The sequence below is a fragment of the Triturus cristatus genome, chromosome 9, assembly GCF_964204655.1.
Source record: "Triturus cristatus chromosome 9, aTriCri1.1, whole genome shotgun sequence".
Lineage (NCBI taxonomy): Eukaryota > Metazoa > Chordata > Amphibia > Caudata > Salamandridae > Triturus > Triturus cristatus.
In genome coordinates this window covers 588,923,913-588,949,848 of record NC_140592.1, presented here as the reverse complement: position 1 = coordinate 588,949,848, position 25,936 = coordinate 588,923,913, and the positions used below count along the sequence as shown (strand labels likewise).

Here is a 25,936-nt window from a genome sequence, read left to right as displayed (position 1 = left end):
TGGCTAATTAGCACATTGTTATTAAAATATCTTTGTATCTATGCCGTGGCAAAGTCTTTATTGTGTACATTTTTTTGTATTCTGCAAACATCTCAAATTATGTGAAAAGTGAATTTTTGTGAGGTGGTCTACATGTTTCAACCACAAGTGTCAAATTGAATGGCTTTCTTCAGGACCTGTGGCTCAGAGTGAACCCTGAGCTCACATAAACCATACACACAAGCTAAGGTGTGCATAGGGTTGGAACGGACGTGACTTACGTTTTTTTACCGTCAAGGTTTCTGTACTTTAATCACAAGTACTTCTCGTGACATAGATCCTGGAGGAAAGCAGCGCCTACTGTCACACTTGCATCAAGGTCGGCCGCCTGCGTTAGAACCTATTCGTTCCTCTCTCAGGATCTCAGCGACCACCTCACAAAAATTCACTTTTCACATAATTTGAGGAGACGTGCGTGACCAGTGTCTCACTCGCGTCCATTTTAATTTTATTTTTTAATCCTACCTCAGGGACCACATAATAAAGGATCAGGTATCCTGTAGGTAGTTTTAACCTTTCACTTTCACCGTACCCTCCTTTCACATAAAACAAACAAAAAAAAAACAATTAAAAAAACAGCTCTGCTGTAATCAGGCGTCAACGCACACCTAGGAGGCATTCGGCCTTCTGGGTGGGAACCCGATGATCAATCATGCAACAAACTAGGCTGGTGGGTGAGGGTTCTTCTAAAAAAACACAACGGGTTTGCCTGTTGAGGAGACAAAAATTCAATTAACCCTTGATATTGGGGTTTTCTAGAGCATAGCTCTATGCTCGTTCTCTTTGTTTATATTGATCTATGACCAGGGGAGACAAAGGAACACTCTAGCTTCCTCCTCTTTCTCTCCAATTTGTTATTTGGTCCTTGTTCATGGGCCAGGAAGCGCACACATTTCTATTCAATTAATACACACACTTGTTGACAGTTTCCATGGAAAGAGAACTTAGTGAGCAACATGCTGCAACTCGGATCCTGATTTCATAAGCGCCATTTTGACAGAGGAGATTTACACACATAATCATATATATATATATATATATATATATACACACACATACACACACACACACCAACATATACATACCTGCACACACTCCAAGACTGCCAATAAGGTTAAAAATAGTGTAGTAGCTGATAAAGTACCCATTCATGGTTGACTGTCGGCCAGGGCCGTTAATCTAAATATTTGCCCAAAACATCCCACAAAAGATAGATGAGATGGACAAGAAGAGCTGTATAGTCTCGAAGACCAAATACGACTGTCCATAGAAGTAGCGGCCCTGGCACTTTAAACATGGAAGAGGCCAATTCAAGCAATGTGAGATTACAAAAGTTGGAAATCATGATCAGGGGTCATACAACGGACCAGTGGAAAAATATTCTTGAAAAAACTGACACAGGACGATGAAGCTCAACAGGAAAAAACAGTCATTGTGGCAGTTCAAACACAATCGATCATCTCTGAAGAGGATGTGCTTCTGAGAAGGTCTTGTGTGGTAATTAATGTCCCAATCTCTATCACTTCAAATGATGCAACAGCCACCCTGGAGGCACCAAGAACTAATAAAGACTAAGTTGCGGATACAGGAAAAAGTTGATCCCCGGAGTTCAAACCCTGGTAGAAGGAAGTGTTGTGGGGGTTTTTTGCCAAACATCTGGGAAGGGAGAAATACCTCTGTGGATAAAAGTGGAAGAGTTCAACAAGATGCTGAGGCGAAAAGTAAGTTCTGATTTTTGCACCTCGCTCAACATCAAACACCTTCTGGATGTTCTGGATGAACACACTAAAAAGAAATTGAAAAGGACATAAATACTTCTACAAGTACAAGATGAGTCAACAGGGATTCAAGAAAGGATGCACTCACTGATGCACATCCACAGTGCAGGCATGGCAAAGTGCAATAATGAATAGATGCTACCTGCATGTATGTGGAAGACTGGAGCAGATACTTGTGAGTAATGACTTGTGCCCTGGAGAATCTCCTGGCTTGGTCCTAAGACTTATGAACATGGGCCACTGGGAGCTACCCTCATTCATATCTCTGCCCTCCGTCAAGGGCTAGGCATTCAACAACATTTACAACATGGCAAATTCTCAACTGCAACATGGGGATTTCAGGTTCCAAACCATCCAGATGATGGTATTATACCACGTTTTATGTAAGCATAATATATACTATGAAAGGACTCTTGCTTTATTACAAATTAAAACTATTAAACATAGTTAATGATCATGAACTATTAAACATAGTTAATGAGTTTCTTAGGGCAAATATCTATGTACCCAGTTTGACTGGCATTTGTATTCTACCTTTACATATTACAGATAAGTAGTACTTTGTGTGTCAACAGGACTTCTGGAGGGGCCTAGACATCAAAAATAGAGCCATAACTTTACTTCTCTGTTTCCGGAGTACAGGCAGTAGCATGTAATATTGATAGAGCATAGTGCAAGAACTAAATATCCTTAAATACTTCTTTGGAGGTCAGACTTGAGGTGAGGGAAGGTAAGCAGCCATTTTGATTCTAACAGTATATATAAGATGTCTTTACTGTAACCACAAGTGACATATCTATCTGATCACGTGTCTGGCTAATACAGACAGGCATGGTGTTGCATTTTACCTTCCTTCTGCTCTTTATGGCATTGAGAGTGAAACTACATCGAGGGACACCATACTGAAAAACTAAGAAGAAGTCCTTCTCTCCACAGGGCAAGTGGCCAGACGTGTTTAAATTTAAAAAATGCCGGACTGTTTCTGGAAAACTCGTGTTCAGGACACAGTCGAACAGAAATTGGTGTCAAACTGCTCCACCACTGACAATCAGATAAAAAAAACTCACTATTAAATTCCTAAACCTAATTTTGCATATGTCTCAATAGGCTTACTTGCGTTCACTCCTACCCATGGCCATTTCAGCTCCCCTTCACTGACATCCAAAGGGGTAGCGTGTGCGCCCAGTAGATCTGTGGATTACACAAGACCCTTTATACCTTCTTTAGACTTTCCTAAAACTCTCTGTGAAAAGGTATGCTTTAACAGTAACAGAGACTGGTTTAAAAGGGAGTGTTTGGAAGTACCCCAATGCACAATCAGCTCTTGAACGCTCTACCCCTTTCAAATAGGGGTGAAGGAATATGCCTACTCCAATTGACTGGGGGGATGCAGCATTTCCCATCTGTTAGTACTAAAATGGCTGGGAATTTCATGTTGATGGTAAAGGAGGGGGAGTAGGGGAATAATAAGCCTGGTATTATATATCCCTCAAAGAGAATTAATTATTTGATTACCCTATGAAGACTTGCAGGAATCTACTTGCCTTTTTTCTTCATTTCGGAGGCCCAGTTTCCATACATGCCAACCCTCCCGATTCAGGTGGGGGACTACTGATTTCAAGGCTAGTGTCCCACCTCCTGATTCGTGCATGCACAAATCTGATTCGATTGGCTTTTGCCGACAGGGATTGGTCTTCTGTGACTCGGAGTATGCAATGCCAGTAACCTGCTCCCACAGGTCAGTGGACAACATTTTCCTAACGCTCTCTCTGCATGCTATAGTGCTATCTCCGTGCTTCTGACAGGTAAGAAAACGAATGCATTTGTGCTTTTCTGATATCTGACTTTTCAACAGCACACTTGCAAGTCCCATACATGACAATAGACCTGATTAAGGCCTCTCTGTCACTAAAAGTCAAAGGAGAAATACATTCTCCCTATTATTATTTTTTCTTCTCCTGCTTTCCTCTTCTAAAATGTTAACATGTATGAGTTTCCATTCCTGGAGAGAATGATCCATGCTTTGAATGTTCCTCTGCAAATAGCCTGTGGCAAGAGCCATACAGTGTAATCTAATAACGCAGATGATGTGGGAGTGGACAGAGTGGTCTTTCCCCAAACTTGGACATTTAGGTCACACTAATGGACAAAGGAAATAAACTTGCTACCTCTACGCCCACAGGAAAGATAACATTTCCAAGAATCACTGTTAAGGTGTTGGCTGCCTAACCGGATCTAGGGAAAATATGGGTACTGCCGAGATAAGTACTGAACGGTAATGAATCACATAAGGAACTATTCTGGTGTTTTGGAAGAATGGACGATCTGGTAGCAGTGCCGAACCTTCACTGTGGTCACTTATATCTATCACAGTCAGCCAGCACAGGCAAATTGCATTTGAATGTAAATGAGTCTGCTGAAAGACTCTAAGATAATCATGATTCCTGAAAGCAGCAGATAAGACTGCCTCTTTATCTGATTGAATCTACAGGAGAAGTGAAGAAGCTGGAGGTACCACAAGAGGCACATACCTTAGGGTACCCAGACGCTGCTGAAAGATAAAACACAACACTGAGTTTGAAATCTGCTGTGCTTGCTTTGTGCTGCGGCAGTTCAGGCTGGACTGTTCCCATGAGGAACAGGGTCAAGACTGATTTACATATGGCTGAGTCCAAACTGGGGTGGCATAGTCAGCAAAAGAACAATGGACTAAAACAAGATCTGTGACTGGGGGGTGAGTGGTTGAAATGTTTCAGCACTCCGTCCATTATTCTGTTGAGTTTGCTATGTTCTCCCTAAGCGGCCAAAGATATGCCCAGAATTGGGTCCCGTGCTCACTGTTCAAGCTAGCCTGGCTGAGGAGGGGTTATACCACGAAACCGGTCCCAGGATGCTTGTTTATGGTCCAGGGAGGACCTGGCCTGGCAGTTCGGGCTGGACTGTTCCCATGAGGAACAGGGTCAAAACTGGTTTGTATATGGCTGGGTCTTAACTGGGGGGCATAGTGAGCAAAAGAACATGGATTAAACCCAGATTTGTTAGTGGTTGAAAAATTTCAGCACTCCGTCCGTCATCTTGTTGTGTTTGCTGTGCTTGCTTTGTGGTCACTTTGGCCCAGTCATAACTATTCAAGCTTATCGACCTTTATCCTGAAAGTAGGATACCAGATGTGTGCTTAGCCTTGAAACATCTACATTTGATTCAGAGATGACATGGTCACAAAAAGACTCTCCAAATGTATGATGGGAAACAACCATTATCCATGTTAAGTTGCTGTTTTTCATCTCACATAACACATTATGCTAGTGACTCCTAATCTTTTTTAGATGTGGGGGCGTGGCAGGTGTTCTCCCACTTGACTGGTTGGCTACTAAAGACTGCTTTTAAGAAGAAGGCCTATATAGAGATAAATGATCTAAAACCTAGTCAGACGATTTTGCCTTTATGTGAACCAGAAGTCCCAACTGACTATTCAATTAATTAATGACAACACTTAGATAGCGTTCTACTATACAAGCATCTATAGTCACAAAACATGTAATAGCCTGCAACAGAACGAAATAACTCAATAGGAATTTAGCAGGTAACAGATCAGAAGGTGGAGGCAAAGAATAGCTAGAAATTGATTTATGGGCTAGTAAGGTTCATTTCCTAAACGATACTAATGATGTGTCCCATTCCGTATTTGCCTCACTGAAAATCTTGTAGAGGAACTCACACTTGCGTTCGTGTTTATTTTTAGTGCTTTATTACAACATGACATCCCTCTACACGTGTGTTAGATTATGCAAAAGATAGGTAAAATCAATAGGAGGAAATCACTATATTCCCTAGTCCATAAAGTGATCATGGAAATACAGCAAATGGAGCTACAAAACATCATGAGGGTAAGAATGCTTTGCTATTTCGCCAAAATAAAAACGACAACCTTGGAGCCAGCCAGGTGCCAAGAGACAGGTTTGTTCTGTAAGTGCAGAACCTTCTGGGCATTGCGCCAGCCTCCCATTTTTAAGAAGTGCCACTTAGGAAGGCAAGCTATGAAGCCCGAGTAGACGTGTGTGGTAGTATGGATTAACTGACTTTGTTCGGTTGGGCAGATAGTATGAGCCACACATGTGTCTCCGAGAAAAACCTACAGAACTACCCTGTGGAATATTAGAAACATTTTGCGTGCAAAACGGCCGTTTGACTTGTGAGACATTACAGAGGTTTCTGTTGTCCACACTCCTTTTTAAGTAGTCCGAGATTACTGTAATCCATATTATATAGGAATATGAAATGAGACGCAACTCTAACACCCATAATATATAAAGCTACCTGGCTGAATATTTGACTGCATGCATAGCTACTCAGTTGTTTGAATAGCACTTATGTCACAAATGTTTACAACTCTATAGGGCAAAGGCAGAGTCCATTATTTTCTTCAGTAGTAAGCAGAAACCACCACTGCAGCTCACTTGTGAAACCTTAACTCGTTTTTCAGATAAAACGATGCAGCTGTAATCTACAGAACATGCAGTAAAAGTAATCATGTATTCCATATAAGATAGAAACACTATAAAAACAATGTTTTAGGCAACTAAGGCTTAAAACATTCTGCACTTCCTCTCAAGGAAACATCAGAGTAGGGCAGTAAGCGTTTTGGTAAATTTCCATTTCGATCACTATAAGCTTCCTATAGGTCAGATGTCCACAGTGCCAACTGTAACACCTGTAAAATAGCTGTATGTACAGCCCCCAGGGTTAAATGGAAATTGTGTCGCTGTTGTGTGCAGATCTCTGCAATGGCCCCAGTCAGTGGGCATAGTTTACGTTGGCCCTAGGGCCTTTATATGCTATAATCAAATCAGGCTGCTATCCACGCCAAAGCTGGATTCGCGCTTTGTCTTTCTGGAAGCAAACCTCATTGCTATGGGGTTTTCTGTGAGTGGACTTCGTTTGCATTCATCAGATATTGCACCTTTACTAAGTTCAAACTATCAAAAAGGATTTCTAGTATGTTTTCTTGAGATCATGGGAATCCTCATTGGGCTTAAATGTGACACTGTTTTGACGTAACCACCTGAAACTCCTGATCAGGGCCACTGGTATTATGCGATTGTGTGGCCACTGCGATTTTCGCATAATTACAGATTTGCCACATAATCGAAGATTTTTTTAAATATATATGTTTCTAGCTTAAACGGTTCAAAAGTTACTTAAAATGTGATGAAACATGTTGAAGTGCAGTCGAGGGCTCTTTGCTAAGCTGGACTGTACACCTTTCTGTTGTTTATTGCTATAAGTGGATAGTAAACTGGTACTAATGAGGTGAAACCAATGCCCAGAGTCTTCCAGTGTTCAAAAATTATGAAAGAAATAAGTAATACTTTTACAAAATGTGCCGTCTTATGCCGCATTATTTGCCTGGTCTTGCTGCACAAGTTGCTCAACGCTGCCGCATAATTTGGCACTTTCCTGCCGCATAATTCAAGGCGCCATGCCCATGACCCTGGAACTGGAACCATTTCTGAAATGCAAAAACCTGAAAAGGCTCATCTTATCACTAGAAAATCTGTACTTCAAGAGACTGGACTTCAGATAATGAATTCTAATCTCATCCAACAGAAACGAGATAACGGAGGTGCTAAGATAAAAAAAAAAATGCCAACCACTTACCTAAAACGCATCACTTATCTTTTAACAGCATCAAATAAGGCTCTAGATGCCCCATCAGTGGGCACCAAAAAGATAAGATATATCCTTTTCATAACCTTAAAGACTCGGAGCATAACAAAGTTTGAAGAAGGATGGGGCACTGAACTGGGTGGAGAGTACTTTCAGTCTTTACCAATGAAGGATCTTTACAGTTGAAAATAATGATAAGTGACAATTTGGGGAGGGCAAGATGAATGGAGAAAGTATGCCCAACCGTAAAGAGACACCTCCAAGCTAAAGAGAACCATAATTTGTCTTAAAACGTCACTCAGGAATATGATCAAGACGTGTCCATGCCAGACAGACTAATGATGAATATATGCTGCAGAATTATCTTTACACTGTAGCGTTATGAACATTTATCAAAAATGAGTACAGTGAATAAATAAGTGCAAATACACACTGGCTTAAAATGAGAACAATGTACCATTTTTTCTATGCTTTTCCAATTACTATTCTCCCATTTACGAGTATCTCTAAAGAGGTGAGGGGACACATCCCTTGATCCCAATAAGAACATTTTGCCAAAGACTTTCATTTTACACATGCTAATGTAGTCTTTGTGGATTATTTAAATTTATTCCAGATTACCAATGAATAGGAGACTGTTAATCATACCAAGCACAACATTAATGGCATTAGGCAGGAAATGTTTCTGATCAAAATAGATACATTGACAAATGTATGCATATCGATGATGCTTGATTGTTTACATTTACAAATTAAATAAAACAAAAACTTCCAATGTCACATAATTATGTTTCTATAAAAAAACAGAAAACTTCAAATAAAGTACAACACAGTACAAAAACTGCTTTCCAGTCTGATGTCCGAGTGAATAGTTAAGAAATATAAGTAGTGGACCACTGCATCAGTACAAATCTGGCAACAACAAAGGAGCAGCAATTGAATTTAGAATTAGAGAAAATAATGAGGGGGGACGCATTTACAAGCCTTTTCTAGTCGTGCATGATTTTCTAGGATGTCTATGTGCAGACAATAAAGATGGATCTTTAATTTGCAACTTTTCACAGTCAAAAATATCTAGGCAGTGGTAAACATTGACAGCCCTCGATAGCATTAATTTATCCATAAGGGCTGCTTGCAAGCGTTACTATTAATTAATCCCAAAGTGATTACACTTAATAAAATGACGGACTAATTAAATGATCCATTGTAATAAAGCAAACAAAAATGGACTTTCAGTCATACCTAGGAAATATGTAATTGCTTAAAGGACAAATATAAAATTATGTCATCTTGTAAAGTGTCTAGCATACGATATACAGTTGTGGGATCAACAATAACAGTGTTTTATAACGGCTGATACACAGGGATTGTTTTGATGGAAATACATGATCTGCTCTAATAAGATGTTTACCCTAGAGAACATTCTTAATATTCCTCACCCAGCTATGTGGGAGAGCAGTTTAACATTCACAGTAAGGGCTTAAATCAAGATGTTGCTTTTGGGGAAACTAAAGGGTAGTGAACTTTGGTAAAAGATGTGTAATGGAAACGGTCTGCAAGCAAGTTATAGCCTTTAATACATTCACACAAGTGTAGTAATAGTGTACATCACCTTCTGCCCCAATTACATATTCTATACACAGTGAGCATTGTTGCAGGCAATAGAGCTATATGGTGCACTGAAGTATCTTATTCTGGAAAAATGCACCAACTAATTTGATAAAAAGTTTACTAAACTGGCTTACTTCTCTCTCCTCTACTCTCCTATCCAGAAGGACAATGGGGCCAACTGCTTCACCAACTCCATTGCTTTCTTAAAACAAATGGTGCATATGTGTTTTGAAAACAACGGGGCTTTAAATTATCATAAAATCAAAAAATGTATCACGGAACACTACAAAATGGCGCATATAGGTACTTAAGGATACAACAGAATGATCTGCATCACTGGAGTGAGGTGAAGTTTAATTTTAAGCTTTAACCAACACTACTAATAAAAGTGTTGTTCTTTTAAAGGATAGGCCCAACTTTTAGTTTTATAGGACATATTTAGAAGGTATAATCAAAACAAAGTACTGTGATTTATTACACATTAAATGTATAAAGATTGTTATCAATTGACAGAGCTTAGTTAAACGAGTAGGTGATGTGGTACTCTTCTATTCATATATTAAGGCTTTCGGGGGAAAAACAAGTAAATTATCGTACAGTATGAAATATAACATAGGATTTCTGTAAATAAACTTGAAGTGAGGGTCAGATTGGCAAATGCTATTCCCTGCAGGGCAGGATTTCATTTCTGGAGGGTGTTAATTGTATATTTTCAAAGCGATCCCCACTAAAGAGGCCATGTTTCCGAAGTATATCGCACTTTAAAGTTTAGTTTAATGTCAGGTTACATTGAGGATACATGTGCATCATAGCCAGCTTTGATAATAAATGTGCCAAAGTATTTTGAGACAATACTAATTCACTTAGGTCGTAGGTTTTCAAACCATTCCTAAAACAACATTTCGATATGAATGGAGACTGTTAAAAGATTAGAGACCAAGTCTCAACTGCGAGTTGAAACTTTTCATCAAGTTTACTGTTTGGAGTTTTAGCGCTACACAGATATCCATCCAAACACATGTATTATACATGTATTGACACTAGGGATTCTCTGTTGATATTACTTTTTTTTAGTTTGTCAATAAACCTCCTCTTTTACACGTACCAACAGGATACGACTATTTAAAATATTACAAATCCCTCACGTTAGAAGGCCCCCAGACAGCTACTGGGCATGCTTATGTATGAGCATACACTGTCTTTTGGCTTATATGTTTTATTACAAGCGCTCCAGTGAAAAGGTCATATGAGGTTATATAACCTTGTATTTCCACGCTATTAAAGGTTGGACCGCGATCGTTTTAAAACGATATAAATGATGAATAACGGAAAAGTCCCCCTCTAACAAAAGCCTATAGGAAAATCTTTCGTTAAGTGTAAAAAACGATTTTACATAATGAATTACCAATTTAAAATATATACATATTTGGGGAGGGGCGAGCTGACGTGTTTTCTAAACGGACCGCCAGTTAATACTTTTCTGATAATATAATATGTACGATGTTAACAATAAAATAAAAAGGAAATGTAAATGCGTCATGGTTTACATTATAAATTAACAGGTTACGGAACAAAATAATTGAAATGAACTATGAGGATTCAATTGGTCGTTGTTGGTAAACTCGCCATTTTCCTCAGTTTTTATTAATAAATGTAGCGACCGGGACAAAACCAAGTGTTTAAACTTTCACCAATTTACGGGATTCAAAAAAATTGATTACGTGCATGCAAAATACTTCAAAGTGGTTCGCTGCTTTACAGTATACTCATACATTTTGTTTTTTTCTCGTCGAGGAAACAAAAACTATTTTCGCTCACAAAAATATTCATATTTTCCCCTTTTACAACACGAATTTCGCGTTTAAGACGCAGCGCGCCCACCTCCCGCACCCCGCCATTTTCTTTTCTTTACCTTTCGTCCGCTATTGAAAATAAATGAAAGACTTCGAAAAGGTTCCAAAGTATCGGTTACCAAAAAAATATAGCAAATCAAATGAAATAAAAAGGAAAAGAAAAGGAAGAGATAGATTTGTCACGTTACTCGACCTTTCGTCAGTGAGGAGGTTGTTGTTGTGTTCATGGTTTGATGTTGGGGAAGATGGACTGACATTCGTGCTTTCCACATCCATTTTTTCCTCACATTTAGAAATACTCTCCACAAGTGAGGGGCGAGCTGCACAAAAACACGACTTGATTATCGTATTTTTTTTAAAGGGGTTCACTGTAAAAGACGTTCTGGTTGTTGCTTTTAGATCACTTGTTTTTATGCAGAGGGTGAAACTTTAAGGCAGTCTTTGGTGTTGGGCTGGCGCACGGATTGGGCTCAATTGGGTCTATTGTGGTTAGCTTTGGGTATTTTTATCTTAAAAGAAAGGGAATATTCGGGAGAGAAGCGAGACTAACTCCGAAGTGTCCCATCCGCAGTAAATAATTCACATAAAATGGCGGCAGCGCCGAGATAGAGGGAGGTGGTCATCGCACGGTGATGTCACAAAGGGGTCATTATCGAGAGGCGGGGAGAGGAGGTGCTTTTCTGCCTCTTTCCCGGATAGGTCCGACTTGGGCCAAATACGGCTCTTGCGTGCTGTGCGTGATGACGTCCCATCGGACTTGTGCGTCGCTCTAGCTGGGAGGGGGGAAATGAGGAGGGCAGGGCTTGTGTACCTAAGAAAGCACAAAATGGCGGCTCGGCACTCAGTTACATAATGACCGTATGTTCACCTTTCCCGTGTAAGGAGTGGAAGCCCGACCCAATCCTTTCTGACAGTCGCCAATCACAAGGAAGAGTTTTTGTCACTAACTGTTTTTAACCAATCAGTGACACTGACTAATAACTTTTACAAGATGTGCTTGGTGTGTATGAACCCGCGGCACGTTTTCATTGGCTCCGGTGTGTCATACAGTTGCACTGCTACGTTTTGATTCGTTAATCCTAATTTGCACGTACAACGATATTTTCGATTGGCGGGGAATATTACTGAAATCCCCAGGACATTTGTTTCCTTGTTCCCATTGGTTGAAGATTAAAAGCATCATAGATTACTTTATTGCAATTGGACGTTTTTCTGCTAAATGTTGCAAGAAATTGATTTTCCTTGTTATCAACAAGTACTCTGTGAAATACACTTACGAATGCTGACTTTGGGCAGGTTTCAGTTGTTTTCCTCATTTCAAAGCGTAACAATTTATGTTGATTTAAAAACCGTTTTGGGGATTTGAATAAAGTTAGGTTAATCTGTTAAACGTTACTTAATTGGTCGTGTATAGGCTGTATTTAAAATACCACTGTTAACGCACCTGCAGTAGAGATCTTTGTGTGCACAGCATTTTTTGGGGAATTTTAATGGTAAAATAACTGGTGGGTAATGGAGTCCCAGGAGACTTGTGGAGCTTATTTACAAGCAAGGGCTGTAACGTTGTGCCCCTTACACACTGGTGGTACCCCCCACAGAAGATAGGAGTCGTGGTGGTGGAGTTGAGGGGTATTTATTACAAAATACAATCATCAGCAGGAGCGCCGGTACGGAGCTCCGATCCCCTTTTGAATCGGCGTGCTAGTGCCGAATCCAAGATGGCCGCCGCCGGAAGTCCGGTGACGTCGCACGTCGTGCGAGCCGCGGACTAGACCGCAACACCACATCTCCCTCCTTTATAAACACAACGTTCCATGTTCCCCTACGCACGTGCACAGTCTTACTTGTGGTCCAGGCTGAACTCTTCGAATCTTCGTGGCAGCATTATTCTCCTCCCGCAGCGTGTTCTCCTACCTCCTGTGCTCGCGGTTGGAGTGGTGCCCCCCCCCCACTCGGGGATGCTGCTCCACTCGCTTCATCGAGTTCAGGACCACCCAACTCTGTCTCTATCGCTGTCTCTTGGTCTCTAAGTCCTGGTGTCTCAACTCCCCCTCCTCTTGGACTCCAGGCCTCTTGAGGAGAGCCTCCCGCTTCTTCTTCCAGTCTTCTCCTATCTCCCTTTGTCGCCGGTGTGGACCTGGTTTTGTCCATGTTGTTCAGTTCCGTTCTGTGCTCTGTCTCCTCGGCCCTGGTACATCTTGCCATACGATCTTGGGCCCATATCTTCCCGTCGCTCAGTAAGGCCGATGTGGAGTAGGGTTCCACTACTTGGAATGGGGGCGTGAATTTGCTGTCCCCCTTTCTCCCGGGTGTTGGGAGCTTCACCCTAACCCACTCTCCTTTTTCCAGTGCGACTTCCTTGGTGTTGTGCCTTTGGTCATAGTAGTTAGTGTACACGGCTTGCGCCTTCTCCAAGTTCTTGCGCACCACCGCCGGTGACCAATGGCTCTGCACGGTGAGCCTCTTCCATGCCACGTTGTCTCGGGTGAACGGTTCTCTTCCTCTCAGTATTCGGAACGGGCTGTAGCCTGTGGAAGAGGGAGTTATCCTGTAAGCCCATAGCAAACGCTTAAGTTCCTTCTCCCAGCTTGCCCCTTGTCCGATTGCTGCTTGCACCGACCCCATTATTACTCTATTGAATCTCTCCACTGCTCCATTCCCCGCGGGGTGGTAGACGGGGGTGCGTATGACCGTTATCCCATTTCTGTCCATGAAGGCCTCCCATTTGGTCGACGTGAACTGCGGGCCGTTGTCGCTTAGGATTCCCTTGGGGATTCCTTCCCTGATAAATATGTCCGTAAGGAATCCTAAGATGGTGTCTGTCTCCGCGTTCTCATCCACATGGATTTCTGGCCACTTCGAGTACCTGTCCACGACTACGGTGAGGTACTTCTGGTTGCCACTGGCGTCCTGTATGGGGCCTAGGACGTCTATTGAGATTTCTTCCCACGGATTTTCCGGACACTCAAAACGTCCCAGTGGTGGACGCAGCATCCTTTGTGTCTTGTCTGCATTGCTGCACTGTTCGCACGCCCTGACGTGTCGTTCCACCGCGAGGTCCAATCCTGGCCACCAGTAGTCCTCCTTCACTCTGCCCTTCGTTTTCACGATTCCCAAATGCCCTTCGTGGGCCAAGGCCACCACTCTAGGTCTCAGCGCCTGCGGAGGAACTACCTTGTTGCCCCGGAACAGGAAACCTGGGTCGTCTCCCAACGACAGTTCTTCTCTGATTTCCCAGTACTGCTTGAGTTCTTCTCCGAGTAGCCTCTTCTCCGGCCACCCTTGCGTCACATACGTTTTGACGGCCTTCACCTTCTCGTCAGCCTCATACTCTTCTTCCCACTCTTGCCTGCTGATGGCTTTCTCGTGATCGCCCATGAACGCCACCGCATACTCTGCCCACTTTTCTGTGTCTTGTGTCTCTGCAGATTCCTTCGCTGCTGCCCTGCTTAGGTAGTCTGCTACTCTGTTCCTGGTGCCTGGTATGTACTCCACGTCGTACACGTAGTCGAGGAGTCGTAGCGTCATTTTTGCGATCCTCGGTGTTGCGTGCTCATGGCCGTTGGACGTGAGGACTTTTACCAGCGGTTTGTGATCTGTTCGCAACAGGAATCTTCCTCCCCACAGGAACTGTCGGAACCTCTCCACCGCCCACACCACGGCCAGCATCTCTTTTTCAATCACTCTGAATTTGCGTTCATTGTCATCCAACGTGCGGGATGCGAAGCTGATCGTGGCTGCCGCTTCTTGTGCTGACTGTTGAGTTAGTACTGCGCCTAGGCCTTGGTCGCTCGCGTCTGTGGTCAGGATCGTGGGAGCTGTTGGGTCGAATCCTTGAATGAGCACCGCACCGCATATTTCCTCTTTCATCCTCTCGAATTCCTGCTGTTGTTCTTCCTTCCATGCAAACGCCGTCTTGTCCTTCAAGATCGACCTCAGGTGGTGTGTCTTTGACGCGAAGTGGGATACGAACTTGCTGTAGAATTCAGCCATCCCTAAGAACGTCCGTACCTCCTCCTTGTTTGATGGTGTGGGTGCGTTCCTGATGGCCGCCACGTTTGACGCTTTGGGTTTTATGCCGTCCTGGCTGATTTCATGCCCCAGGTACGTGACACTCTCCATTCCGAACCTGCACTTGTCCCACTGGGCTGTGAGACCATTATGCTTGAGTACTGCCAGTACGTCCGCCAGCTTCCGGTCATGTTCTTCCCTGGAGGCTCCCATCACTAAGATGTCGTCCTGGAAGTACTGGATTCCCTCCATCTTGTTGAACAGGCGGTACATCAATTTTTGGAACACTGCTGCAGCAGAGGCCAGCCCGAACGGCATCCGTAAGAATTTGTAGCACCCAAACGGCGTTATGAACGATGTGAGATGGTTGCATGATTTGTGGAGTGCGATCTGGTGGTATGCGGACGTTAAGTCTACCGTGGAGAACCACTTGGCGCCTTTGGTCTTGGCCAGCATCTCGTTGATGCGGGGAAGAGGGAACTTGTCCACAACGATGTTTTTGTTGAGCTCCCTGAGGTCCACACACAACCTGACCTTCCCGTTCGGCTTCTGTGCCACAACTAAGGGGGCCAACCATTCCGCATTGTCGATGGCTTCAATGATCCCGTTGTCCTCCAACCTCCGCAGTTCCTCTTGTACTGCCTCTCTGGTGCGGAAGGGAATGTTCCGCACTTTGTGTGACACCGGTCGGGCTCCTTCCTTCAGGTTTATTCGGTGTGTAAATTTGGTTAACTTCCCTATATCATCTCTGAAGACTTCGGGAAACTCCTCCTTCCACTGCCTTGCTCCCACTCCAGTGTCTTCCTCCATCATGAGCACTTGAACACGACCTCCCGGGTTCAATTTTATCCCAAGCTTCCCTTGATCCCTCCATCCTAATACTGATGGCCCTTTTTCTGCCACGTATAGTTTCCCTTCGCACGTTCTACCCTTGAACTCGAAGGTTAGGGGGCAATACCCGACCATCGGTATGGGTTCCCCGGTGAATGTCACGGGATGGATGTCCGTGGGACGCAGTTGGTGTGTTGTAACCGGTTCGAAGTCCTCCTCCCATATCTTCCTTCTTATGATCGTGTAGGGGGAACCCGAGTCTGCGACCATTGTGACTCTCACTCCCCCGATGTTCATGTCGCATCTGGGTTTCTTGTCGACTGCCCCGTCAATCCCCAATATCTGATCCTCTATCATCAGGATCTCCTCTTCGTCCTCCTGGCTTTCCGCTTCTTCCTCCTTGCCCGTCTCCTGTGCCACGTACTTCACTTGCTGCCTCGGCGCTTTCCTTCGGCATACCCTTTCGTAATGGCCCATCAGGCCACAGTACGTGCATTTGGCCCGGAACGCTGGGCACCCTTTGTCGTTGGCGGCGTGTCTATTGCTGCCGCATCTGTAGCACGTGTTGGTGCTCCCCTGTCCCTGTACTTGCTGTTTCGCGCCCTTGGTCGTGGACTTCCTGTATGGTCGCGTGTTGTGTTGTTCCGCCGCCGCTTGGCCCTCGCGGTTCTTCCGTTCCTCTATCCTGCACACCGCTTGTTCCGGGAGACGGTCTTTCTTCGCCACCTCTGCACACCTCTTGGACAATTCGGCTTTCTTTACCATGGCCACCACTGTCTTGAGGGGTTCGTCGCCATTGGCCCACAGCTTGTCTTGGATGGACGTGTTCGCCGCATGCATTACTATTTGGTCCCTGATCAACTCTTCCTGGAAGGTCCCAAATTTGCATGTTAGGGCCAGCTTCTGTAACGCCGCCACATACTGGTCGATCGTTTCCCCTTTATGTTGCGCTCTGTGGTAGAAGTTGTACCTGTCGACAGCTACACACACGGTCGGGCGGTAGTGGGCATCCATATCATCGATCGCGTGCTGAAACACATCGTCGTCGTCTGTGGGCCGCACTACCTTCACCAGATCGTCGTACACTCTCTGACCTGCTGGGCCCAAATGGTGTAAGAGTATCCTCTTCCTGCGCGTGCTCGAGAACACTGCGCCGCCTTCCTCCTCTAAAGCGAACAGGTAATTCAAGAAATACCGCTTCCAGTCCTCCCACGGCATCTCCGGAATCCCCGCCTTCGTTAGGAAGGGTACTGGGTTCGGCAACCCGGTCGATGTGGCACTCATCTTACTCCCCGCCTCCGTCCGCCGCGTCCTTGGGCTCGAACTTCTCGACGCACTGGTGCCGTCGGAGCTCCCTTCGCCTGGGTCGTCGTCTTGGTCGGATTTTCCGCTTCCCGCGTGTCTTCCTGTGACCCCCGCCACGGTGCGTGGAGTTGCCTGGCCACGTGCACTCTCCCTGGCGCTGTCCCTTACCGCCGGGCTGCCGCTGTCCTGAACCAGGCTCGGTTGGGACCCTTCTGTCCTGATGAGCGCCCTCTGCCGCTCTCCGTGACACTGCCGCGCTCCTGCCGGTTTGGGGTGGTGACCGTGGGTGTAGACAGCGTGCTCACCGCGTGGCACTCACCCTGGAGGCAGCGCAGGGCCGTTTCACCTCCTCGTCGCCATTGTAACGTTGTGCCCCTTACACACTGGTGGTACCCCCCACAGAAGATAGGAGTCGTGGTGGTGGAGTTGAGGGGTATTTATTACAAAATACAATCATCAGCAGGAGCGCCGGTACGGAGCTCCGATCCCCTTTTGAATCGGCGCGCTAGTGCCGAATCCAAGATGGCCGCCGCCGGAAGTCCGGTGACGACGCACGTCGTGCGAGCCGCGGACTAGACCGCAACACCACAAGGGCCTTGCGCCACCAGTACGTCACTTTTAACTTGGCCAAAAGTAACCTACTTGAGGCGTAATAGGCTTGTAAATAAGCATCTCTCCGTTTTATCCGGGCACAGTATTGACTTGTGAAGTACATTGCTACCAAAGTTTCAGATTGCTTATGTGTGACATTTTCATAATTTTTGGGAAATTATGAGTGACATTCTACGACTATGAGTGACACTTTCTCGCGAGCAAAATCGGGCAATGAAGACGAGGGAAACATATAAGTATCAGCAATTACACCCATTTTAGCAGCGAGAGACTCTAAAATCTTAAAATTGCTGCAAGTCATAGCTGCCAAGTTTTGCAATTGCTTATGTGTAACATTTCAATGTACTTATGAGTTACATTCATCTGCTATATGTGTGACACTGGGAGTGTCACTTTCTCTCCTTTAAAACCATGGAATGAAATGCATTGAAGGAGCTAAATATCAGAAATGACAATATTTTGAAGAATGAGAAGCTCTAAAGATATCTTGAAACTAATAGAAAACTCTCGAAATGAAATCTCTGTAAAACAAATGTGGCAAAGCCTTTCATGGCAATGAAGACACATTAGAAGGAAGTTTGCAGGGGGCTGTGAGACACTTGCTTAGCCTGACAAGACATCAATAGTGGATCAGCACTATGTAGCAGGCACCAAGTAAATTTTGGAGGCCAGTGCGTCTGAAAATATACTGAGATTAGGAAAACCATGCTCTCAGTACATTTATGGCTAAAAAATGGAATGGTGGCGTAGTAGTGATGCATCGGTGAACTAGCCACAGATAATCCAACACCATATACTCACCTGGGCCCATAAACACATATACTCACACTGACTAGTTAAACTGCTGGCGGTTAATTTTTATGTTGTTTCTTATTGCAAGATTAGTTACCTGTCATACCTAACCAACCTTTCACTGATCAAAAAGTTCTTTCCTCTGATCAATGGGCCATTAGTTGAACTAGTTGATGGTGAAATTACATAAATCAATTTTCTTTGTAATGAGAATAACCACAGACTCTGGAACGTTTTTAAGGCTTTATCTAAATTAAATTCATGTTAAACAATTCAAAGTACAGTACAGTCTCCGTTACCCAAAGGAAGTAAGATTCAATTAGTCAATTATTCAAACAAAACATAATTTGCAATAGCGGTGCTAAGTAAGGAGAGGATAGAGAGAAACGTACATCTGCACTTTCATGAAATTATAGTTACCTAGGATGGTGTGAAAACCAACCCCTGGCCAAGGAGCTGGGAAAGGTCCCCCGGGCAAGATTTGGCGACACAGGCTTCAGGACAGGACTCAGGACAGGATAGATGACCTCTCTAGCACCAACGCTGGTGTCGCACCCCTCTCTGACACGATCTTCCTCCTCGAGATTCTTCCGCAATCTTCTTCTATTATAATCTAGTCTAAAGTGATGTATTGCAATATTCTTCTTCACAGCATCCCGAGCTCTGCAGCATTCAGCAAATCTCCGTCTCTGGTTCGCTCGGGCAGTATCCCGGTCTAAAGCTCTGCTCTTGCTATTAACTAATTAAAGCTACCTCAATTATACCCTTCTATGCTCATGTACCACCCATTAATGTTTCAATATCATGAAACTTCTAACTGATTGAACAGGCAAGGGGGGATGATCATCACACCATGCCTACTTTCTCAATTATTCTTTGACTTTTTTTGTGCAGAGTTTTATGTAGCGTGAACTTGACCCGAATCCAATCAGAGCGCCTTACATAGCACCAGTTACGTTACATGAGGACACACATTAATCTTTTTGTTAGGCACGGGGAGATTAAGTGATTTGCCCAGAATCACAGGATGTTCAGCGTCATTACCAAGACTCGAACCCAGTTCCCCAGATCTGAGGTCGAGCGGACTTCTTTGTTCAATGATCCCACCCCTTAATTTTTATTCATATTTCTTTATTCCCACCCGCATTCACATCTTTATCAAACACAAAGTATACACCTCATATCATTTTCTTCCTTTTCACAGGACATCATACTGGTTCCCAGGGTATGTTACTGTTCTCGTCCTTGGATGGCGTTCAAGGATTACATCGCGGCTTCTGGCTCACTTGTACTGCGCATGTGTAGAGGTCACGTGAGATATAGACTTCGGTTTCTTACAAAAGGCCCGAATACGAACTAATAAGAAAGTCAAAAAGAAGCATGTTAATTTCAAAATAAAATGATCTCACTGTATACCACCTATCTCTACTCTAATCCCATTTACTTATAAATGCTCTCCCCGCATTAGCAATTGGTAAATAGCTTGATTTAGTTTCAGCAAAGCAGATGCTTAGCATGTGAGCTTTTAAGCGGCCATTTTAGAAGCATCTGCTCAGGTGCAGAAAATTCCCTCCAAGCGACAGCTCGTCATACTGCGTGGATGCAGTTGACACATGCGCAATACAGTTTCCCGCGTTTGTAGCCATTTTAAATTTCACTCTAGTTACTTGTTAATAAAACACATAAGCAAGCTTCTTCTCTTTCTAATATTTGAAATGTAGTGCATATTAATTACACAATACACAGTTAATACGAAGTTATGAGTTATATGAGAGGATTGCTTTCAAGCAAGTCTCTTTTCTACAAGTCCTTGCTCCATCAATCCCCTCTCTGATGGCATTTTAAGCCATCACAAAATACCCATCAAACCGAGATGCCAACATTTAGCACTTCTCAATTCCCTTTTCTGTCTTTTCACTTTTACTCCCATCTTCAGCTTTCAAGTTTTTCATTCTCTTATATAATTCTCCTTTCATTTCTTCCAACTGTATCTCTTCATACTTTCTTTTCATTCCTTTTCCATTTACTTCATACCTCCTCTTTCTACAACATTTGCACCATATCATTATTATGTAGACTATCATGGTTACACCAACTAACGGAATTACTGTTTGACCTATAATGCCTTTCCCTATATTAGTAAACCATGTCCCTATTGAAGAAATACTCTTTGTTAGTCTTTCCCATACACTGTCAACCTCCAGTGGTTTCAATTCTGCTTCTAATTTTGTAATATTCTTGATATATCACCTAATTTCTGTGCTTTTATCCGGTATATACGTGCAAAAATGTTGCACTTTCAACATTTTACAGACTCTGCCCTCTCTCGCTAACAATATATCAAGCGCAAGTCGATTTTGTAAAACAATAGACCTAATTGCAACCGTTTCCATATTAATCATCAAGAAACCTCCAGCAGTATCCGTCGATAGACGTTCAACTACTGTAGACAATTGACAGATTCTAAGTGAATTTAGTATGACTCCCACTGAAGGTATTAATGCACCAAATATGTCACCTATTATCTCTGAAAAACTAGCTCTCTTTCTATGTGTTAGTTCTTTAGTGTTTTCATTGCTTCCAGTGATTCTTTTTACATGGTTGCTTTCGGAAATACTATTCCGAAGTAACAACGCCCGTACCACTGTGCAGGCAGCTTATAATAAGCATTACTTCCACACATGTAGTAAACACCAGGAAAAACTGGATCTGTTCCCCCTTTTAGTCCCCAACCTCCAAAAATTACGAAATTATGTTCACACTCACTGGAACCAATAAATAGATTTTTATAGTCTGTTTTTAATCTATAGAGGCAGGTCTTCCCTGACTTTTCAAAATCTAGGGACATCGCAGCACGTGTCTTGCCAGCTGTATAAATTCCCTCTTTTTAGCCCATGGTGGAATATGGGTTTTTGGCTCAGAAGCCCTTTTCTGGAAGTCCTGTCTCCTTTCTTCCACTAAATTTAAAAACATCTTCTCTTCTTCACGTAATAAGCATGTTAAATTATTTTTATGTGCCTTTGCTATATCTAATGTTTTCATAGTTAAAAATAACTCTCCCATAAACTGTGAATCTAAACTACTAAGTACTGGATTCATATTCTTTTGAATAGGTATTTCTGAAAATACAAGATCTAAGTTTGAATAATAATATTGAAGTCTTCCAGTTCTATAAAATAAACTTGTCAGTATACTGCATGAAATTCCATATGTTAATGGTAAATGATGGTAAGTGACCCCCCTCTGCTATTGAGGCAGGTAATTTCATACAAACATAACAATCACTAATCTCCATAGCATCTACATATTGAAACAACTTTGTGAATACATTTAATGTAGTGTCATTATCTGTCACAGTGTGATGTAAATCTAACTCATCTGATGCTTCTAATTCTACCCTATCTCCTTTTATGTTAGCCAACTTTCCATTAGTGCCTGTGTTATTTTTCTTATCTGTTATCATAAGGTAAGGAATCGCTATTGTTAAAAATAGCCAAACTATGACCACTAACAAAATACTGCATATACAAATTCTACAACACTTCTTTACGCAATTTTGTCTTGGTCTTCCAGTAACTTTATCTTCAGCCATTTTAGTCAAAGAATATTTCTCTTCTTTTATTTACTTTGCTTTCTGAATTTTTGTTTTATTTTATTTTTCAAGGAGGTCTCACTTCTCCTTCGTCAAAATGTTCTGCAACTATTTCCTCATCACTTTCTCCATTTCAATCTAGATTCTCAAGTCCTTCAAGAATCACATAGGTCCATTCGGGACCCTTGAACTTATTGTTCAAGATTCACAGTCTTTGATTTCTTCGACTAGTTTTCACAGTCAACGGTCAAGACTGACTAGTGACTTCATTTACTTGTTCAGGTTCCTCACTGATTGTTTTTAAACAATATTTTAACCTTTTGACTTCACCTGGCCAGTTATCACCTTTTCTGACCTTCTTAGCTTGCATTGCACTTTCACTTTCCTTGTCTCTTTCAAGAACTCTTTTATTTTCGTTATGTTGTGGCACAACCTGATTTTCTTCGTCTTCAGAGTCCCTCTCTGTCTGTCCTTATTCAGTTCCCTTTATTGCATCTTTACTAGACTGAACATGTTCTTCTTTCTCTATCTGATCCTGTTCAGGTATTATCTTGTACTGTTCTTTTTCCACATGAACTTCTTCTCCTAACTGGTCCTGTTCAGGTCTTACTGCAATTTGTTCTTCAGCAGCCTGAATGAGTTCTTCTAGGCCTTTCTGTCCCTCCTCAGGTCTGTGAATGTGTTGGTTCACCGCTGCCTGAGTATGTTCTTCTCTCCTTATCTGGTCCTGCTCAGTGTCTTCAGTAGCTCTATTCACCCTTTCCTGAGCGTGTTTTTCTACACCTATCTGGTCCTCTCTAGTTTCTTGTCTTTCTAATTTGGTTCTGCTTCTTTTCTTGATAATTACCTCAGGTATGTCAACCACTGGTATCCAGTACTTCTGACTTGTGCTAGGTTGTTCCTTGTTAGTCTTGGCATCTTTTGGCGTGTTTCCCCTGACTTTTTTGCTTTCTGACCTCCCGGTTTTGACTCTGTGTTTGCTGGCGTAACGTTTCTGCGCACTTTTCGCACTGCTGATCAGTGGTAAAGTGCAGGTGTTCCGTGTAAATTGTGCTATGGATTGGTGTTTCCATGATTGGATATTTGATTTACTTGTTAGTCCCTAGTAAAGTGCACTGAGTGTGCCAGGGCCTGTGAATCAAATGCTACTCGTGGGCCTGCAGCACTGTTTATGCCACCCACGTGAGTAGCCTTGAAAAGGTACCTCAGACCTGCCATTGCAGAGTCTGCGCGCAGTTTGTAACTGCCATGTCGACTTGGCCAGTGCACACACTGGCCAGTCTCCAATCTTCCCTTTTCTTACATATCAGGCCCCCCTAAGGTAGGCCCAAGGTACCCCTGTGGGCAGGGTGCAGTGTATGTGAAAGGTAGGACATGCCCTGGTGTGTGTGGCATGTCCTAATAGTGAATTACAGCCAATTTCGTTTTCCACTATTGCAGGGCTACCAGTTCCCCATAGGACAAAATGGGAGGTTTGTTTATAACATCTTATAAACATAACTGACTCAGGGAATTCGGTAAGAAAATCAAATTTAGTATGCCTGAACTCAGAATCTAAAGATGCATCTTTTAGTGAAGGTGATTTTTACATTCTGCGTTTGAAGATACCACTTTTAGAAAGTGGGTATTTTCTTGCTCAGTCATCCTGTGTGCCTCTGCTTGAATGTGTATTACCTGTCTGGGTTTTGGATGACAGAAGGCTGGGGGGACGGAGGGGCTCCAGATAGTCTAGGTAGGTCAGGAAAGGGCTGAATAGACCTGGGCTACGATGGGGGAAGGGGGAGACGATTTCCTTGTACCTCAAAGAACCTGGTCTGCCTCTGACAAATGCCGTCTCCACCTCCTGCCAGGAACTCACACCAGAGAAGGCCCAACTGGTTCTGGCCGGGCCCAGACACCCTCTGCCTGAAAGATCAAAGGATTTTTGGACATAAATGCTGGGTCCCAGACCCCTGAACTTTAGAACTCATCTGGATCAAGAAGATTGCCAAGAAAAAGAGCCAGAGAAGCTGCAAAAAGGAAGGACTGCTTTGCTGGGTGCTTTGCTGGGCTGACCTGCAGGGGCTGCTTCTGTCTTGGGCAGTGAATGGCCTGGACTGGACTTTCTGCAACCTAATTTGTGAGTCTCTCCAAGGGCCTGAGGTAGAGCTTGCCCCCTGTTCACGAAGTCTCAGGAACAGCAAAGACTTCAAGTTCTTCGACCCACAGCACTGGGGACTGTGTGTTTTGTGCTGCAACCCGAAGAACACCAACTCGACGTCTACAACGCCACTGCCTACTCCATGTCCTGAAGGCACGGCAGAGGGCACCGCTGCAGCACCGCACCGCAACCCTGGTCTCACCGGCGCCGCTGCTTGCACCGCGACCTGTGGGCACCGCCTCGCTTCACGCCGAAGCTTTGGCACTGCAAAGGGCACCGCCGCACCACGACCCTGGACTCACCAACGATGCCTGTTAATGCCGCCACTCAGCCGCTGCTCGCTCCGCGACCTGTGGGCACCGCACTTCACACTGCCATGCTTCACGAGGACGCCCTGGCCAGCCTGACGCCGCCCCTTCCCGCCGAAATCGACACCGCTGCTTGCACCGTGGTTCCCGCTCGTGAGTCACACGACGCACCGCCCTCATCCCGCACCGCAGCCTTGGCCTACCGACGCCGGCGCCATCGACTCCAGTTCGTCAGCCAATGACAGCGCTCCAGCAACAACGACGCTGCTTGCATCGTGACCTGCTAGCACCGTGACGAGCACCGCCTTCATCTCGCACTGCGACCCTGGTCTCACCGATGACGTCATCTGATGCCGCCACCGAGCCGCTGCTCGCACCTCAACCTGGGAGCACCGCACGCTGCAGCGCAGCACCCAACGCCTGCCAGCGCTCCTGATTCCACCAGAGAGGAGCTCGACCCGCAACACGAGTGACTTCACGGGCCTCGACGCCCAGCATTTTTAACAGGTACTGTTTTGCGGGTCTTCCTGACACCTTAGCTGGCCTGCGCCCAGCCAAAACGGTTGGATTTTGTTGTTCACAACGCCGTGGTATCCCGTACGGTGCCATCTCCACAAGGAACCCTTTTTAATCAGCGTATTTTTGGAACTGTGAGCTTTTAAGTATAGTAGTGTGGATTTTTATCGTTTTTGGTCTTGTCTTAATTATATAAAAATATTGGATATTTTTCTGAACTGGTGTGGTGTCCTTTTGTAGTGCGTACACTGTATTACTGTTGGTTACATGCAAATGCTTTACACACTGCCTCTAAGATAAGCCTGGCTGCAAGTGCCAAGCTACCAAGGGGGTGAGCAGGGGTTATTTTAGAACTGTAACTCCCTTATCCTGACTAGAGTGGTGGTTTGTGCCTGGCTTTGGCCCACACCCTAGCCTACTAAAAATCCAATTTCTAACATTCCTTTTCAGCCTCTTCAGAATCTATTACTTCAGATTCTTCGGCTGCACAACCGTCAGCGGCCTCAACTGCTTGAGTCAGGTATGGTCTCTCTTCATCAGGGGCTGGAACCCTTTTTGTGTGACTGGCATGAATCCAGTTAGGTAAACCTGCACACTTTACTGCTGTGGTAGTGACCAGTATAACCTGTTTTGGTTCATCCCACCTGTGTGTTAAACGTGACTCTCTGGTGTGATTCTTCACCACTACCCAATCTCCGGGATTCAGATCATGTGCTTGATCCGGCTGCCTGGCAACTGCGTCTTCTCCAACCTGGTGAGAGACAGAATGCACTAGGTCAGCCAATCCTTTACAATAGTCTAATACCAGATCATCAGTTATATTCAACAATTTATGTCCTGATATAAATGCTTGTCTCATTGCTCTTCCCATGAGAATTTCA

The 25,936-nt window shown here is 43.9% G+C and overlaps 1 protein-coding gene across 3 annotated transcripts in view; it reads right to left on the bottom strand.

Moving 5' to 3' along the window:
• ZC3H4 (zinc finger CCCH-type containing 4) overlaps nt 1-25,936 on the bottom strand; it is a 184,215-nt gene that overhangs the window by 117,403 nt on the left and 40,876 nt on the right. The window contains exon 1 of one of the 3 annotated variants that reach the window (XM_085625633.1): nt 11,142-11,539. The exons of 1 other annotated variant lie outside the window; for it this stretch is intronic. In XM_085625633.1, the coding sequence (XP_085481759.1) occupies nt 11,142-11,224 (83 nt within the window). In that variant the 5' untranslated portion in view covers nt 11,225-11,539. Of the gene's footprint in view, nt 1-11,141; nt 11,540-25,936 lie in introns of those variants that run through there. One more of the 3 variants, XM_085625632.1, reaches the window with a different exon arrangement.